Source organism: Myotis yumanensis, unplaced genomic scaffold, assembly GCF_028538775.1.
Source record: "Myotis yumanensis isolate MYYU_CA2020_CCGP unplaced genomic scaffold, mMyoYum1.0.hap1 SCAF_5, whole genome shotgun sequence".
Taxonomy (NCBI): domain Eukaryota; kingdom Metazoa; phylum Chordata; class Mammalia; order Chiroptera; family Vespertilionidae; genus Myotis; species Myotis yumanensis.
The window spans coordinates 91643749-91659094 of NW_027223756.1; the positions used below are offsets into that span (position 1 = coordinate 91643749).

At 59.3% G+C, this 15346-nt stretch overlaps 2 protein-coding genes across 6 annotated transcripts; both read right to left on the reverse strand.

Moving 5' to 3' along the window:
• Positions 1-296: 296 nt before the first annotated feature.
• On the reverse strand, positions 297-4081 carry LPAR2 (lysophosphatidic acid receptor 2). Of its 2 annotated transcripts, none has more exons than XM_070414069.1 (3): positions 3987-4081; positions 1854-2595; positions 297-1140 (listed from the first exon to the last, which is right to left on the reverse strand). In XM_070414069.1, the coding sequence occupies exons 2-3, from the start codon at positions 2584-2586 to the stop codon at positions 827-829; spliced, it is 1047 nt and encodes a 348-aa protein (XP_070270170.1). In that variant the 5' UTR covers positions 2587-2595; positions 3987-4081; the 3' UTR covers positions 297-826. The 2 variants fall into 2 exon arrangements, with proteins under 2 accessions (XP_070270170.1, XP_070270169.1); XM_070414068.1 differs by lacking the exon at positions 3987-4081 and adding an exon at positions 3657-3833.
• A 508-nt stretch (positions 4082-4589) lies between these two features.
• GMIP (GEM interacting protein) lies at positions 4590-14381 on the reverse strand. 4 transcript variants are annotated; one of them, XM_070416533.1, is made up of 21 exons: positions 14259-14381; positions 13238-13322; positions 12768-12843; positions 12601-12658; positions 11859-11984; positions 11714-11778; positions 11500-11607; positions 10850-10930; positions 10603-10773; positions 10374-10511; positions 9810-10006; positions 9383-9489; positions 9223-9312; positions 8857-8934; positions 8629-8783; positions 8146-8334; positions 7906-8043; positions 7607-7803; positions 6926-7313; positions 5545-5611; positions 4590-5417 (listed from the first exon to the last, which is right to left on the reverse strand). In XM_070416533.1, exons 1-21 carry the CDS (start codon positions 14275-14277, stop codon positions 5041-5043), a joined length of 2910 nt encoding a protein of 969 aa, XP_070272634.1. In that variant the 5' UTR covers positions 14278-14381; the 3' UTR covers positions 4590-5040. The 4 variants fall into 4 exon arrangements, with proteins under 4 accessions (XP_070272634.1, XP_070272637.1, XP_070272636.1 ...); XM_070416536.1 differs by having other exon boundaries at positions 13238-13385; XM_070416535.1 differs by having other exon boundaries at positions 13238-14164.
• Positions 14382-15346: the final 965 nt, after the last annotated feature.

The following is a 15346-nucleotide window of genomic DNA, read 5'->3' on the forward strand; positions in this document are numbered from 1 at the left end:
AGGGCGGGCGGGAAAGAGAGGACTCACAGGGTCCATGAACTACTCAGCTCCAGAGGATGAAGACAGGCAGTTGGCAAGGTGGAGGCAAGGGAACAAGTGGAGAAGACAGATAAGAGGGAACAGATCTAAGTCTCCAAGAGAGATGGAGTAACAGCCAGCCAGAGACTGAAGGGGAACGAGAACAGGGCTGTGGAGATGCCATGTGGAAGGAGGCCTGCCAGGCTACCGCGGAGATGGACAGTTCTGGGACATAGTGACAGGCTGAGCTGATGACAGAAAGTGCTTGGGAGACCTCAGAGGAAAAATAAAAGTTTACTCCTTAATATGTCCTCCTTGTGGGTACCCTCAAGTCTAACGGGGACGGGCAAGCCCGGAGGCTTCACGGGGCCACAAACTCTGGGCCCCTGAAGAATCAGCCTCGGCACATGGTGTACCCATGATCCGTCCTTGTGACTTTGCGCATTGTGGCCTGAGAGTCCTCATCTCTCCGACCTTTAACACACACCACCACGGACAAGGAAGCAGTCCACAGGGTTTACCAGGGATGTGCAGTAAAACAGGAACATGTCTGTTAAAAACCCCAAACCTGAGATGATTGAAGAGCCAGTTCCGGTACCCCATCTGACACTGTCCCGGGCACCTGGAGATGACCACGTACCCCCAGGCCCTGGAGCAGGCAGAGTAGTGTGTGTCTGTGGAGGTCTGGCATCCAGACCGAGGGTCTGCCTTTAATTCTGTCCTTCAAATTGGGCTGAACCGGGCACATCCACAAGTGGTCAGGGGTGCGAGCGGGCACGTGCTGCCTCCCGCTGAAGTCCAAGGTTGGCTAAAGGGTGGAATCCATCAGGGGGTGGCCATTCTCAGGAAGCATGATGCGCGTGCTGGCGCCTGCTCGGGTGGAGGATGTGTAGTGGGCAGACTCCTGGGCGGACCGGCGGAGGCACTGACAGCAGAGGAGGCGGCGGAAGGTGCGGCGCATCTCGGCGTCGCGGCAGGAGTACACCACGGCGTTGACCAGGGAGTTGGCCTCGGCCAAGAGGAGGAAATACTTCTCCACGGCCAGGACGTTGCAGGACTTGCAGTCCAGACCGTCCAGGAGCAGCACCACCTGGCCTGGCGTCCAACAAACCACGAACGCCCCTGCGGGATGGAGCCCAAGGTGACCCACAGCTCCAAGCTCAGGCCTGGAGGGGTGTCCAGAGCTTGGACGACAGCTGTGGTTTGCAGTGCAAGGGAGGCTTGTCTTGCCGGCTTGGCAGGGTGAGGGGGCAGAATTGCTAAGAAGGGTCTCTTTACTCTGACTTATCTGCCACAAGGGACACCTTTCTGAGTTGGTGCACTGTGGCCAGAGCCCTGGGCATTTCCACATGAAGATCTGTTCTGTGGGGAAAAGACATCACTGTGGGACAGGCCAGTTACTCCGTGGGGGGAAGGAGACCATTGGAAGAGTCACTCCTTGTTCTTGTTCTTGTGTGTGTGTGTGTGGGTGGGGGGTGGGAGGGGGGGGGCGGGTATATCCTAATGGGAAGGCCTCTTGCTGCCTCCGCCACCCAGACCATCCTACATTGCAACAGCCAGTGACCATGTTACTCCCTTAAGGAATTCAGAACAAAATCTGACTCCTATCTCTGCCCTCCGAGGCTGTGCTGACCTGCTCTCTTCTCTGGAATTGCTGCCTGGTCCTGCCTGGGGCTCTCTGTCCTTCTGCCAGGAACTCTTTTCCCTTCTCTAGCAATTAGATCTCTGCTCAGATATCACCTCCTTGGAGAACCTTCCCCACCCAAATCATCTCCTCCCATCACATTCCTCCATCAGGTCTTGAAGGAGTTGGGGGAAAGTGGGGTCCCACTCACCCAGGATGATGACAACAGTCTTGACCAGGCTGAGCGTGGTCTCGCGGTACCGGGGGTGGCAGCTGACATGCTCCGCCATGCGCTGCACCCGCCGACGAACGTAGAAGAATATGCGGGTGTAGACAGCCACCATGAGCAGGAAGACGAGCAGGCTGGACAGGGCCCAGACCGCCAGGTAGGAGCGGCTGAGCAGGGGGGCCATGCGTGAGCATCTGTCCAGGGCACAGAGGCAGTGCCAGGAGTGGGCGGGCAGCAGCCCCAGGCCCAGCGCAGCCACCCACACTCCCACAATGAGCATGACAACGCGGCCACGCGGCAGGCGGCTGTGCAGCTGCACGGCCATCACGCTGCGGTGCCGCTCCACGGCGATGGCCAGCAGCGTGGCCACCGAGGCCGTCAGGCTTGTGTCCAGCAGACCCTGCCGCACGAACCAGCCCTGGAGCGAGAGCCGGGCTGTGCGCGGGCCAGTGTGAAACATGAGGAAGAGGTAGGCCACACCGGCAAAGAGGTCAGCAGCGGCCAGGTTGCCAAGCAGGTAGTAAATGGGCTGGTGGAAGCGACGGTTCGAGGCGATGGCTGCGATGATCAACAGGTTGGTCAGCAGCACCAGCACACTGACTGTCAGGCCCAGAGCCACCACCACCACATCCTTCGGCCGCCAGTGGGAGCTCAGCTCCTTGCCACTGTTGTTGTAGAAGAAGCCGATGGTCTCATTGTAGTAGCACTGGCCCATGGTGACCACCTGGGGGCAGAGGAAACGGTCAATGCGGGCGGCACGTGTTGGAAGGACGCAGAAAGGAGCCTCACACAGAGGGTAGGATCAGGACAAGAAGGCCAAAGCTCTCAAACTCAAAGGCCTCAGGGCAGAGTGGTGTTTGGGGGACCAGAGTGACCTAGAAAAGCAAGCTCCATGGGTTGTGGGGTGCTGGTGGGACAGTTGTTGCTTATTTACAAATAAGATTCTTACAGCCTTAGCTGGCTTAGCTCACTGGATAGAGCATCGGCCTGTGGACCGAAGGGTCCTGGGTTTGATTCTGGTCAAGGGTCCGCACCGAGGGTGCAGGCTCGATCCCTGATCAGAGTGTGAGCCAGAGGCAGCCAACTGATGTGCCTCTCTCATCAATGTTTCTCTCTCTGTCTCTCTCCCTCCCTTACACTCTTGAAAAATATCCTCGGATGAGAGTTAACAACAAAAAAAGAAATAAAGAAAAAGACTCTTACAGAAGTTACCTCCCAAATCAAACAACTGACTGGTTGGGTTTATTTGTTTGTCTCCCGCACCCCCCTCTCCCCCCCCCCCCCCCCCCCCCGCCCCCCAGTTGGTTTTGTTTTGTAACCTAAAGGAACAAACAAAATCCATCTGCCTAGTTCCACCAATCTGTTCTGGTCGGGGAGGGTTGGTTAGGGCAGGACAAAGGGGTGTGAGTAGGGAAGGGAGGGTAAGCTCCGTGTCGGGGCCACTGCAGAGAGCAGAGCCCGGGGGCATGTGCGCGCGGTGGGGCCTCTGCTGGGGCCCTGCAGGCGGTGGTGCCGGGGCCTGGGGGTGACGGGGGCCCGAGTGGACAGCCCAGGAGTTGGGCGACGGGCTTCGGACGAGAGCGCTGCCGGTGCGGGCGGGGATCAGGCCGCTCCGGGGGACGCGGGCTCTGGTGGCCTCCGCGAAGGGCGCAGCCGGCAGGGCTTTCCGAGCGCCCGGGCTTGGGAGGAGGGCGAGGGGAGGAGGGGCGGCACCTGGGCCCCGCGGGCAGGCGCCACACCCTCCCGGGGACCCGCGCCCACCCGCCCCGTCCGTGCCGGCCTCACCTAGGCGGTCCTTCACGCCGCAGACCGGGCGGCCTCGCAGGGGGGAGGGCCGGGCCGGGCACCCATGGCCCAGCGAGCGCGCAGGGAGCGCAAGTGTGAGTGCGCTCAGCGCGGGCGGCACACAGCGCGGGAGGCGGTGCCGCCCTCCCGGTCCTGTCCCAGCCGGTCCCGGCCCAGCCCCGGCGCCCCGCCCCCGCCCCTGGGGGCGCCCCGCCCCGCCCCCCGCCGCCCGAGGAGGACAGGGTCGCCCGGAACCGCGGTCCCCCATTTCCTCCCGCCTCGAGGCCCCTCTCCACTTCCGGCGCGGGACCCCCGCCCGTCCCCGCGCACCTCGCGCGCCCGCAGTTTCGGGCCTCGGGGCGGCTGAGTCACTCGCGGCTGGAGAACTCCCGCCGTGACCTCGCGCCGCCCGGGCTCAGCTCCGGGGGTCCCAGGGCCCGCACCCCGTCCCGGCCCAGCCCCGCTCCCTCGCGTCCAATCCGCCGCCGAGCTCCAGGCCCCGCCCTGATCCGACCGGGCCCCACCGCCCGGACCCCCGCCCCACCGCGGGCTCCCGGCGGGAGATGCCCGCGCCGCGGCCCCCGCACTCCGCGGACCTCCTCGGCCGGCGGTCCGGTCCCGCCGCACTCGTTTCTCGAAATCCCGCCCCCGCGCCTCCCCGCCCCGGCGGCGCTGCCCCCTGCCCGGGCCCTGGGCTCCCGCAGCCCGGCCCAGAGCACACAGCTCCATTGTCCGGGTTATCTTCACTTTGTTATATTTGATTATGCAGGACGGGCCGGGAGCTCCCGCAGGGCCGGGTGGCATGACTCAGCTCGGTGCCCCGTCCAGCCTGACCGCCTATAGGTGCGCAGAGAAAGGCGGCCTTGGTTTCCCTGGTGGTAAAACGGGGCCAAAGGCTGCTGCCCTCACCTGGCAAAGAAAGACACCCACGGGCATAAGGACACAGTTTATTCAGGGGCCGTCAGACCCCAGGCACGACCACCGACCGACCGGGATGCATCTGGCTGTCACTCCCCCCACTCCAGAAGCAGGTCACTTGGGGTCAGCGAAGGAGGTGGGCTGAGGTGGGGAAGTGGCCACGACCAAAGTAGCCAAAGGTACCCCTGCCCAAGGGGTCAGAGACTAGGGTGGACCCCAAGGATCCTGTGACCTGTATTGGACCTGAGTATTGACCCTGAGTGACCTCTGAACCTGAGTGGCCCTGATGCTTGGCAGTAACCCGTCTCGTGGGGGGATCCTGGTACACTGTCCCCAAAAGGTTTTAGTCTTCCCCCAGGCCTGTAGTTTTTCCTTATAGGAACTCTCCAGATCCCCCAACATTGAACTGGGGAGAAGTGAGTCTATGTTCTCAATCCTGGGCCACTTGGTCAGAGGGCTGGGCTGGTCAGAGACGCTCGACTTCCTCATCCTCAGGCGGAGGGTCCGGGCAGCAGGTGGCCGTGGGCACCTCCTCTCTGTGCAGCTTGGAGAGCAGCCGGGCTGTCTCCTGGGTGATCTCAAAGTGCTTGGGCAGCGGGGTGCGTCGCGGTGGAGTGCCCTCAGGGGAGGCCGTAGCAGGGCCTGGCCCCCTCCCCCGCAAGCTCCCTTGAGGCTCTGATGTGACAGGAGTCTCCTCGTCAATTTTGTAAGCCACCAGGGCCAAGCTGGACAGCTGGTGGGTGACAGGCCGCACGCCCCCCCGGTGATACTTCACTGGCTGGCGGCTGAAGTAGCCACGGGACTGTGTCCCCAGGAGTGAGTCCTCGGGGCCTTGGCTGGACACTGTGGAACGGGGTGGTCACTGCTGAGCATCACTCGTCCTCTGGATATCCCTCCCGGGAGTCATCTCTCCGCCGAGCTACCTGGGCAGGTACCCCCAGAACTCCTGGTTTACTCCCAACACACTCACCTTCCCCTCTCTCCTCTTTGGTGTCTTGGGCCACTTCCTCTCTCTGGTCACTCTGTGGAGTTGGAATCTGTAGGGAGAAACCCAAGACCAAGACCCCCACAATAAAATCCCAGTTCTCTGAGACTCTTGGAGAACCGAGAGTTTGTTCCTGGACATGCAAGTTCCTGTGTAGTTTTGGTGTCTGGGAAGACGTGGTGCCCTTAACTGTCCTGCTGTGCAGAGCAATGTTACTGGTCTCCACTGTGGGCTCTGAGGGCTGGGCCGCCCGGGTTCAGCAGAAGCCAATCAGGCTGTGACTTACTCATCTCCACACTAGGTTGGGGTGATGCTCCTTCCTGTTCTGTTCTCTGCAACCTTACGCCCGGTTAGCTGTATAGTCTCCCTATTCTGCCTTTAGCTGAATGCTAATAGCGGCCGGAGTTCTTTCTATGAGTCAGAACCCTCCTGAGCACTTTGAGTCATTCCAGCTCTCAGAGTCCTACCGCTTACCAGCAACCCTTGGGACTACAGTGGAGGTCTGCACGCTCAGGAGTGGCAGGTGTAGCAGAACCTAAGGGACCAGGAAGCCTCCCAAGGGGTCTCATCTGTAAATGGTTTTCACTAACAGTATCTACCGCTCTGGGCTGTGGTGAGAATGACAGGAGCCTGTAAAGTGCTCACGTATAGTAGGTGACCTCTTTGGCCTCGCCTTCCCTTCATTCATTACACCATGGAGCTGTGCCTTGAACACACCAGGCATGCTCCCACCTCAGGGCCTTTGCATTGGCCATTCCCTTTGCCTGGAATGCCCTGCCCTTCCCTGGCTTATTTCTCCTTCACATCCTCCCAGTCTTTGTTCAAATCCACCTTCTCCAAGAGACCTGCCCCCACCATCCTACTTACTGCTACAAACTGTCCATCACCTCTCACCTCCTGTCCCTGATATCCTTTACCTTATGCTACTCTTTCTTTCCTCTATAGTACTTGTCACCATGTAACATCCTATATAACTAACTCTGTATCATATTTCTTGTTTATTGCTGGTTTCTTTCCCATGAGAATGCAGGCACCAAGAGAATAGGGTCTTTGAATATTCTGCTCACTGATGTATATGTAATGCCTAAAGCAATGCTTGGCACATAGTAGGTGTTAAATAAGTATTCTGTTGAAGGGATAAATGATCACCCTCTGCAGGGCTGTATCCTGTTGTCACTCCATTATTAACACTCCCTCCCCTCCCCAATTCCACTCCTCACTTTTCCTTCTAGAATGAGCACAGGGTACATAAGGAAGGAGTGAAAGAGAACATTTTAAAGGGAAAGGAAGGGAGGGGAGAGAGCGAATGAGAAGATGAAATGGAGAAAGGACCCTCCCCATGTCTGTGGGCCCTGCTGGTTCCTACCTCGGAGGGCATGACCTCGGGATGCTTCTCCAGGGTACTGTGGGGCTCAGGGCCTGGGTCTGAATCTGAGGGTAAGGTTGGGGGCAGGTGATCTGGGGCAAGGTATGGGGGTGCTGGCTGGGGGCTGGTTGTGAGAGGCCCAGGGGCTGGGCTGGGGTCTTGAGGTGGGAGCTCAGTGGCCAGGGGGAGCTCGTCCATCCCAAAGATCTGCTCATAGTGCACTATGAGGAACTCGACAAGCTGGGCCTGGTGCCCGAAGTCCAGGAGGCAGGTAACAGAGCCGGTGGCAGCTGCCCCAGGATCGTCCGGTGGCCGCAGCAGCGTGGGTCCAAACACAATGCCCAAGTTGTTGGCAGACATCTTGTTTTCCTCAAACTGTGCAGCCACCCTGGGGTGCGGAGAAGGAAAGGCACAGAATGCACAGTTGTCACTTATCGGGTGGGACCTGGAAGCAGGACTAGTGGTGACTTGCCCAAGTCATGGTCAGTGCCCTGGTCACAGTTGGAGACCAGCAGCTCTATGCCAGGCCAAGGGGTGCAGGAGTAGGCACCAAAAGTCAGAAGTCATGTATTAAGGCTCAGAGCTCAGAAAACACATGCAAAGGTCAGAGGTCAGTGTCAGGGGTCAGTAGTCACATGTCCAGTAGTCACAGATCACTTCAAGGTCAGGGACAGTGCACACCTGAACAGATGAGCCACCAGATGCCGCAGGGTGTTGTAGTTAGAGTCAGGCAGCTGCATCAAGAGGGTCTTCAGCAAGCGAATAACCTCAGGACTGGGACTTGGGGTCTCAGAGTCGTGCCCGGGGTTTGCATGCAGGGTTTTAGCCAGAGAGATGAAGGCATCGTAGAAGTGGGAGGGGACCACGGGGTCAGTGAGCTGGGGGTGGAATGGCAGAGGGAACATGGGTGTGGGTAGGCTGCAGAGGGTCCTTAGCCTCAGCCTGCCCAGCTGGCCCTGCCCTGTCCCCTGAGCACCCACCTCCTGGAGGAATCGCTTGAGCACAGTTGAGACATCATGAGGTGAGTTCCCAGACAGGTCCACCAACGCTCGGCCGTTCTCGAAAGCCTGACACAGTCGTTCTACACGGACCCGGGACCCGCTGACCCGATAAATGCCCTGTAGGGTAGGGTGGGAAAGAAACACCTGGGTAGTAATCCAGCCATGGAGAGGGCCAGGCCATTGCTGGGGATGGTCAAAGGTCAAGGGTCAAGGTAGCACCTGCACACCCAGAGCGCGCTGTTCTATCTCAGCCGTGCACTTGGTGACGACAAAGGGCACCTCCTCCGGGAAGTCCCTGGGCAGCTGCAGGAAGTTGACCCCGAAGAGGGGTGTCCGGGCTGGGAGCCGCCTGTGTCCACAGAGGATCAGCAGAGTCTCAAGGCAGCGCTTGTGGCAGGTCAGAAAGCACTGGGGGGTGGGGGTGGGAGCAAATTCATTGGTAGCAAATAAAAATGAATTTAGAAAATGTTTTGCATAAATAAAGAACAGTTTCCTAAAAAAAGGTCAGGGAGGTCATTGGGGGGCAGCAGAAGTGAAGGTTGGAAGGATCCTTAGGGAACGGGAAGCTCCTGGGCAATCATTCCATCAGGGCTGGTCCCAGGGGCAGGAAGGTCACAGGAATATCAGGTCATGGAGGTGCCTGGGGCTCAGGGAGGTCAGTGGGGTCAGCAGGGAGCACTGGGTCATCGGCCCGGGCCACACCTCCTCACATTCGGTCCCGCTGACCATGAAGGCCTCACACTCGCGGCACTTGGCTGGGCCCCTCAGTCGCCGCAGCCGGTGAGTCTGGGCTGCGTTGGAGAGCGTCCACTTCCTGAAGGGGCTGCCGGACCCGTTCTCAAGCCCGTCTCCCAGGTCTGTGGGAAAGTAGGGTGAGGGGGGCCTGGTCCATCCCTGCCCCCGTCCTGCCCCACCTGCTTCCAGCCTTACCGGGGTCTCGCTCCTCAAAGTCATCTGAAGACTCAGTGCCTGTGGATGAGACCTTCACCAGCCGCCTCGTACCAGGGCCTGGAGTCGGAGGGTCCGAGGTTGGGGTCAAAGGGGTCATGGGGAAGTTCCAAAGCTAAGCAGACTTTCCTAGTTTTCAGGCCTTTCAGAACCACCCACAGATAGCCTTGGGGAAAGGGTTGAAGGTGTGTATGTGGGGGGTCAGATAGGTCAGAGGCTGAAGAAATAGGTCAGGAGTGTGGGTAGGTTAAAGGTCAAAGGGTTGGTTAGAGATTAAAGGTGAAAGCCTGGCCAGGGCTGGAGGAGGGTCAGAGTTAGGAGTGGGTCAGGGCCAGGTCCTGGCCCCACCTGGGCTGGAAGTGGGAGAGTCCACGGATCGAGACTCGCTGCTCCCGCCCACGCTGTCCACATCGCTGCCTGGAGTGGGGCCCGGAGTCCCTAGGAGGAGAGAGGTCAGTGAGGACGGCCCTCCCCAGCACTGCTGCTCCCCAACCCTCACTGCACTCACCCTGCCAGACGGCGCCTGTGTCCTCCCCAGGGCCTGGCTCAGCTACACTCTCATCCAACCGAGGAGGTGGGGGGCCGGAGAGCTTTTTCTTTGTGTCTAGAGGGGAGCTGAGGGGACAGGTTTCAGCGCTCTGAGAACCAGGACACTGGCCAAGGCGATAGCACCCAGGGTCCGCATCTTGGATCCAACTCCAAGTACTTGGGTCTGCAAGCCCTGAGGTGTGTGAGCATGTGGCCAGTGCAGCGATCTTAAAGTCCCGACCCTCCCAGGACTGGGACAACCCCCGCTTCCCGGATAAGAGAGAGCCTTGGGTACTAAATCCAAGTGCTGAGGCTTTGAGTTCTTTGACCCCAAGTTCTCAGCCCAAGACGCCAACAGCCCGCACCATATCTGGGGCTCCTTCCTGACTCTGCTCCCAGGGGCCCACCTGTGCGGGGTAGGAACAAACTCCTGGAAAGAGAAGGCAGGTGGTGGGGGTGGCGGGGCCTCTGGCTGCAGTGTCCGCACGAACTCCTGGTAGCGCTGGCCAGGCTCGAAGGGCGCACAGCACTCGGCCAGGGCGGTAAAGGCGCGGGGACCACGCTCTGCTTGTGCCCCTCGAAGCCGGAACAGTCCCAGGGTCACCTGCCAGGTGGAGACCACGGAGACCACACATGAGAGAGGGGGCGTGGAGTCAGACAGTGGGAGGCAGCCTAGGGATGAGGGTGTCACCGGGGGGTGGCCGGTCAGGGTCATCCTGGGGGCAGGACCCCACAGGAGTGGAACCTAGGCAGAGGTACATCGAGGGTCTGAGGCAGGGACTGGCCATCCATGGAGATGGAGTGGGTCCTGGTACCCTGGAGGCAGTTTAGGATCTGACCAGCCACCCCCCGGTGACACCGTCACCCCCACTTCGTGTCCCAACAAGAAGACTTAGTGGTCACTTCATCCTTTCTGCCTTGATCCAGAGATGCCAGGAGGGAGGGGCGCTCGGCTTGGGGTAGGGTCTCACCCGCTTCATCACTTCGTCCCCCTGCAGCACCAGCTTGCGTATGTGTGACACGATTCGCTGTTTGGTGGCCTCTAAGTCCTGCTGCCTCGCATTGGCCTCACGGACACAGGCCTGGTACAACGCCTCTGCCTCCTGCACCTGGAGAAAGCAAGGCCGGGGGTACAGGTGGGAGACAGCATGGGGTGCGGAGCACCGAAGCACTAGGGGGCCGAGGGGGCAGGGTCACCACCTTGGCCTGGGCCTCCTCTCGGGAGCGCCGCCGCCGCTCTTGCTGTTTGCTGTGTCCCGGTGAGGCCTGGGGGGCTGGGTCCTCGGAGGATGCCTGGGCGCGCACCTGCAGGTCCTCGCTGCGATGCAGGTAATGGAGCTGGGCTCTCCGCAGTGCCTGCACCGCTTCGTTCTGGGGGAAGGGCAGGAGCACAGTCAGTGCCCCGTCCTCCCGTCCCCTCGCTCATCCTCACCCACCTGGGCCTCACCATCCGCTTCTGCTCTTTCATCCACTGCTCCTTGAACTCCTTCCGCCACTTCTCAATCTCAGTCCGTTTGGAGGCCAGGGGCTGGCAATGATGGGGGACGGAGATGCTGCCTCAGGACCACTGGTCCTTCCGTTCCCTGAGGCCAGGTGCCTGTCACCCTCTGGATCCTTTTCAGGGTCTGCAGTCTCCCAGAGGGTCTTCTCACCCAGGGTACCAGGACTCACTCCATCTCCACGGAGAGCCAGTCCCTGCCTCAGACCCTGAATGTACCTCTGCCTAGGTCCCACTCCTGCGGGGTCCTGCCCCCAGGGTGACCCTGACCAGCCACCCCCCGGTGACACTGTCACCCCCACGCCGTGTCCCAACAAGAAGACTTAGTGGTCACCTCATCCTTTCTGCTTTGATCCAGAGATGCCAAGAGACTCTTCCTGGGAACACTCAGCACCTCACCTTGTGCCCCACCAACAAACAAATGCAGTTTTGCAATTGCACAGGGAGCCTGGTTTGAATCTCTGCTGGGTAACCTTGGTCAAGTTCCTCAGCATGCATGGGCCTTAGCTTCCTCACCAACAAAATAGCACTGATGGTGCCGGCGCCCTCCCGCTGCGTGGAGTGAATGGAATGGGGCATGGGCAGCATGGCTCCCTCACCTGGTAGTAGTCTCTTTTCTGCTGGGCCACTGTCTCCATGGCCAGGGCTCCCAGGCTGAGGTCGTGCTCCAGAAACAGGGTGTAGATGTACTGCAGTGGCATGTGGCTCTGGGGTGGGGATGGAAGATGCTGAGGATCTAGGGATGGGGTTGGGCTGTGGTTCTTTCCGAAGGGTTTGGGCTCTTGGGGGAGGGAGGGGGCTGGTCATGGTTACCTGCTGTTGGATTGACACCTTGCCAGCCTCGGCGATCTTCATAATGCTTTTGGTAAAATCTAGCTCTGGGGGGAGACAGCAAGGGTCTGAGCTGGGCAGGGAGGGGGAGCTGCCTGGAGCCTGGGGCCGGTGGAAGGACCCTCACCAAGGCTGGCTCTCTTCTCAGTCCAGGCCAGCAGCTCCTTCGCATAGCGGCTCCAGGTCTTAGCATATTCCAGGGCTGCGTCCACACCACCCTTGGTCCGAATGAGCCGCAAGTCCAGTTCCTCCCCTGGGGCAGACAGGTGGACCTCTGGCCACTGAATCCTAAACTCCCTTGAAACCCTAACCTCACTTGAGGCTCTAGACCTGACCAGTGACCTTTATTCTACACCCTATGACTCCCCAAAATGCCCTTTACAATGACTTGCAATTTTATGCGGATTCTCCACCCAGACTGGGGCTCCCTGAAGGCAGGGGCTCACATCCGCTCTGTGCACTGCAGTGTCCCAGGTGCACAGGACAGGCAGTCGGTGATGACTTAAGGCAGTGGTTCTCAACCTTCCTAATGCTGCGACCCTTTAAAACAGTTCCTCATGTTGAGGTGACCCCCAACCATAAAATTATTTTCGTGGCTACTTCATAACTGTAATCTTGCTACTGTTATGAATCGTCATGTAAATATCTGATATGCAGGATGTATTTGCATTGTTACAAATTGAACATAATTAAAGCATAGTGATTAATCACAAAAACAATATGTAATTATATATGTGTTTTCTGATGGTCTTAGGCGACCCCTGTGAAAGGGTCGTTCGACTTACAAAGGGGTCGCGACCCACAGGTTGAGAACCGCTGACTTAAGGGAAGAACTTTTTGCCCCCACCTCCTGCCTTCAAACCCCCTACCTGTAAGGGGTGCAGGACCCTCTGGGGAGGGGCCACTCCAATGGCTGGTTTCACTGGTCTGAGGGGGAGGGAGACAGCATTCAGGGACATGCAGGGCAGGGGACCCCTCCTTAAAGCCCCTCCTCCTGGAGGCCCCTCCTTCCTGCCCCCTTGGCTCTCCCTCTCACCACAGTGGCCGTGGGGGTCTTGTCAGGCTCTGGGTCTCCTGAAAGCATAGGGTCTCCAGCCAGCATCTCAAGGGTCCTGGGAGGTAAGGGTATCAGGATACCACCCACCACCCAGGCTGTCCTGCTCAGGGTACTGAGGGTCCCAGGGAATTTTGGCAAATGGTCCTGATACCCCCCCTCCCCCCCCCCAGTGACATGTCTTGTATCTGGGAGGTCTAAGGGATGGGGTTTGGGGGGACAACCAGGTGAGCTTTTTTATGAGACATGAGACAGAGTTTGACAGGTTACAGGTAACTTTGGGATTCAGAGAGTGGGATTATAGGGGTCTCAAATGTTTTAAGGGGTCACCAGGATATGTGGGGGTTCTAGGACCACTATAGGGATTTCCAGTGGATTTGGGGGGGTGTGAATTTTGGGTGTTTTGGAGATTTTGGCAGGTTTTGGGGGCGACCCAGTCGTCTCAGACTCACGCGTTCCCCAGTGAAATTTCAAGGTTGTCCAGGCTCCGAAAGATGTCACTGTACCTCTTCCTGCTCTCAGGAGCCGGGGGAAGCCCTGAAAGCAGGGGGTCATATATAGGTACACGAGGCCTCCTTCAGTCAATAGCACCTCGGCTGGCTGTTTGGAGGGTGGAGAGAGAGAAAGAAAGAGGAGCAAGACAGAAAGTTCTGGTTCTGTAGGGAGTGTGGGATGGGGTGGGTGTCTGAGTTGGAATGGAGGGAGGGTGGGCTTGGGTGGTGGGGCTGACTTCGCCAAGCAGATGGACTCAGGCACAGCCCAACACAGAGAGCAGAGACAGCCACAAACACACGGGCTCAGAGGCAAAGAGACAAAACAGACGCTCCAGATGCAGTCACACTGTCCCCAGGGGCGAGAGCCAGCCTGGCAATGGAGCCACATGCAACTCAGGCCAGACAGATGGAAATACACATGGGACAGACAGGCAGAGAGCTGTGGCAGAAACACTGGCAGACTGAACCATCGGCCATAAAGACTGATGACTGACACTCAACATGCACAGAGAGACACAAACGACAGCCCCCCAAACAAGCGGAAACTTGCTACATTTCTGCAACAGCTTCTCCCGCCCTTCTCCTGGGGGCCCCATCAGCGTTGCTCCTCCCTGGGCTGGGCTGCGGAGCAGCGGGTGGGGATCCTGCTGCGCTGTCGCCCTCGCCCCTCTCCATCCGCGGTTGTTGCACCCTGCCCCCATCACAAATATCAAAAGCAGAAGCAGCCACTTCCCCTTCCTGGGCCCCTTCAACAAGGCATCCGGGGTGAAGACTCCAAGGGGGAGGGGGTCAGGGACTGGTGTCCCGGGCTCCTCTCGGCTTGGGGGGGGACGGTGCCCACAATGGAGGATCCCCGGCGTCCTCCCCATTCAGGAACTCCTTCCCCTGCTCTAGGACAGAGAGGGACAACCATAGGCCCTCAATTTAGGAAGCGGGTATGGCTGATGCCCCTCTTGATCCCGAATCCCGGACCGCTTACCCGGCTCTGCTGCGTCCATGGCCTACGGGCTGCTCGGTGGGGACAGGGACTGAGATGATGGAACCGCGCCGGCTGGGCCTAGCCCAGATTTTCTGCTCCGGCTACCACCAGCTTCCGCGTCTCCCCGCCCCACGGCAGGCCACGCCCCCACTTCATCAAGCTAGACACGCCCTTGTCGGAGGCCACGCCCCCACTTCAAGCTAGACACGCCCTTGCCCGAGGCCACGCCCCACCTTATCAAGCTAAACACGCCCTTGCCTGAGGCCACGCCCCCAGGCTCGGAAGCACGGAAGGAGCCCCCTGCTCAAGGGCAGAGATGCTCCAAGGCCAGTGCCTCCTGGGCGACCACCCCAGACCTGGGCACCCCAGGACTCCATCCTGGCCAGGGTTCTCCTTCCCAGATTTTTTTTTTTTTTTTAAAGGAAGGCAGACTGCCACGTGCAGCGCCTCATTTGGATGTGTCTGGAGTCTTGGAAGCTTGACTACCCTATGTTCTCCTACAGATGTACCTTGAGAGCTTGTTTGGAGGTTCTAGCAGGGGAGCGCAGCTACTCGTATACCTTTGACCAAAGACCGGTCCTCTCCTCGCGGGGAAGGTCGTCCTCTTTGACCGAGCGCGCAGCTTCGGGAGGGACGCACATGGATCGGTGAGGGAGGAGGGGGACACCCGCTTAGTCAGCCAGATCAGCCGAATCAACCCTGGCGATCAATGGGGTGGCAGATGTCGCAGCCCGATCGCCCTCACATCCTCCTTCCCAGATCTTTGCGCAGTCCCAAAGCGCCAGCACACTCTCCCAGGGGTGACCCCAGAGTCCACCGGTTTTCGACCCTTCCACACACCCAGTGACATCCTGTTCAGGGCTCCGTGGACCCCGAACCCGTCCAGCTGGACTAGAGACATGGAGCCCCATGTGAAAGCCCGAAGTCCTGCCCAATTACAGGCGAGTCAGAAGTCACCTAACACTTTGTGGCCAGAAACTCCTGGCCCGGGGGACTCCCAGTGACCCTCAAAGCTAGATCAGGCTCTTGAGGGCCAATTACAGCGTAGCCCTCAGTTCTTTTCAGACCTGGGGTGGGATGGGGTAGTG